This window comes from Dendrobium catenatum, unplaced genomic scaffold, assembly GCF_001605985.2.
Source record: "Dendrobium catenatum unplaced genomic scaffold, ASM160598v2 fragScaff_scaffold_166, whole genome shotgun sequence".
NCBI classification, from domain to species: domain Eukaryota; kingdom Viridiplantae; phylum Streptophyta; class Magnoliopsida; order Asparagales; family Orchidaceae; genus Dendrobium; species Dendrobium catenatum.
In genome coordinates this window covers 249,658-252,034 of record NW_021318628.1, presented here as the reverse complement: position 1 = coordinate 252,034, position 2,377 = coordinate 249,658, and the positions used below count along the sequence as shown (strand labels likewise).

At 41.9% G+C, this 2,377-nt stretch overlaps 1 protein-coding gene across 1 annotated transcript; it reads right to left on the bottom strand.

Moving 5' to 3' along the window:
* Positions 1–740: 740 nt before the first annotated feature.
* LOC110102326 lies at positions 741–2,119 on the bottom strand. Its single transcript, XM_020830631.1, has 2 exons — positions 1,618–2,119; positions 741–1,414 (listed from the first exon to the last, which is right to left on the bottom strand). Exons 1-2 carry the CDS (start codon positions 2,117–2,119, stop codon positions 741–743), a joined length of 1,176 nt encoding a protein of 391 aa, XP_020686290.1.
* Positions 2,120–2,377: the final 258 nt, after the last annotated feature.

The following is a 2,377-nucleotide window of genomic DNA, read 5'->3' as shown; positions in this document are numbered from 1 at the left end:
TCCATCCCAGCACATGATTACTACGCGAACAGGAAGCCAGCTTCAACAAAAGTTCTTCAAAAGAATTCATAACAGGCATAAAAAAAACCCCATTTACCAAGAACACCATGCACCTGTTTCAACTTAGTACATTGCGTAGTACAACGATCCTCATCTTCATCAATTCCACAACCCCACGGGCAAAGGGAGGAATCAGCCAATCCTCTTCGAAACAACCAAGAACGGGTTGGAATAGCCTTCCTTAGCAGTCTCCACTAGAAGAACTTCTCACGTCGATGCAATTTCAGCATATCCAACCACAGAAACTTATATTCCCCTTCACCAACCATCGCCCGATACTCCATTGCAGTGATTGTCATGTTCATCCGAGAATAACAGAGCTCTGGCCGATCAACTCCCAAACAAAGATTGCTCTGAATATTTTGGATCCTCTGGGACATTATTAGTCCGAACCATTCTTCTACCAACTCGAGATTCCACTGCAAAGACTGGTCCAGTAAACAACTGATTTTTGCATTGTCCACTGTCTCCACATTAACAAACGTAGGCCATTGAGAAATTGACCTGTCCAATATCCAAGTATCATTAAGTACATCAATCAATTGGCCATTCCCAATTTTCCACCTGAGAATGGGCCTAAGAGCACAAGCCCCATCCTGAATAACATTCAAGGTGAAAGAAACCTTCCTTCCTTGAGGGCTATCCCACATATCCATACCATATTTAGCAAAAAGCAGTTTCTACAACAGGGATCCAGAATTCTGAAGAAAATCCCATGCCAGCCGAGCTCGAAGAGCTCCTTGCCATTTCACCGAACTATAAAATCCCATTCCCCCATGCGACCTAGGTTGACAAAGCTCCTTCCAAGCTACATAGTGCATCCCTCTATTATTATTGTCCTTCTGCCACAGGAACCTCCTTGCAATCTTCTCAATATCATTAAGAACACCATGAGGAACCGCAGTATGGGTAACTAGATACATTGGAATAGGAAGTAGAGCAGTCCTTATCAAAAGAGCTCTACCAGCATAGGATAAATGTTTCTTCCCCCACAAATTTGTCTTGTTCTGTGCACTTCTGATTAAATTACCAAAATTCGCCGCAACAGGCTTCCTCATCATCAAAGGTAATCCAAGGTACTCAAGAGAGTCCACCTTTCTATATCCCATGAGTTTAGCAATCATTCTCTTCTTCCAAGCAGGGCACTTCCTATTGAATAAAATGGCAGATTTACTACCATTAACTTGCTGACCCGTCCAGCCACAATAATCTCCCAACAGACGAGTGATCTTACTAGCATTGCTTCGGGTGGCCTCAGCAAATATCAAGATATCGTCAGCATACAATAAATGTGAAATCCCGTCGGCATTTCTAACGTGCTCAATACTAAGCTGCCCACCTCTCTGCCGAAACACTTTAGTCAGAAGTTACGAACTGAGAATAAATAGATACGGCGACAACGGACAGCCCTGCCTTAGCCCACTTCTAGCATTAATCCATTGGGTACGAATCCCATTAATCAGGATCGTAAATTTTGGCCAAGTAATACATTGGATCACCCAACAGATATGAATCCCATTTGTCTCATAACTCTTTCCAAAGTATCCCAAGACATACAATCGTATGCTTGTTCCATGTCCAACTTCAGCGCCATGAAACAAGATTTTTGAGCTGAAAACTTGAACTTACTTATTATCTCTTGAGCCACCAACCCATGAGTAGAAATAGACCTTCCTGGAACAAAAGCCCCTTGTTCTTCACTGATAATAATACCCAAGATTGGTTTAAGCCGATTAATCAACACCTTCGCAACCACCTTATAAAATGATTGACAAAGACTGATTGGCCTAAACTTTGAAGGCATATTGGCATGATCATTCTTGGGAACAAGAACAACCAACATGTTCTTCCAACTTTCACACATAGAATTAGTGGTAAAAAAATGAAGAATAGCACGGGTAACATCAACTTTGATTATTTCCCAGTAAAATTTTAAAAAGGATGAAGTGATACCGTCGATACCAGGTGCACGATTGTTCCCCAGGCCGAAAACTACATTACGACCTTCCAATTCTGTAACCTCCGCCTCCAGCATAGTATTCAAATCATCTGAGACCATATCACAGTTCAAAAAATTCGGCCAATCACTCATAGAAACCTGCCGCTCCTTCTACTTCAACATAAAGAACCTCCAGAATTCATCTTGAATAAGATTCTGATCAGAAATCACATCCCCATTGGCATTTTGAATTTGCACAATTATGTTCCCCCTTCTACGAGCAGAAGCACTCGAATGGAAGAAGTGAGAATTGGCATCTCCCTCTTCAATCCATTTAGTCTTTGCTCTCTGTCTCCACCGAGTAGCCAAACGAGATAA

Excerpts from the sequence above, each read along its gene's own strand:
- LOC110102326 (XM_020830631.1), bottom strand. The coding sequence starts at position 2,119 with ATGGTCTCAGATGATTTGAATACTATGCTGGAGGCGGAGGTTACAGAA. Across the intron at positions 1,415-1,617 it reads CATGGAACAAGCATACGATT|TGTTTCGGCAGAGAGGTGGG; the intron begins GTATGTCTTGGG and ends TTCTGACTAAAG.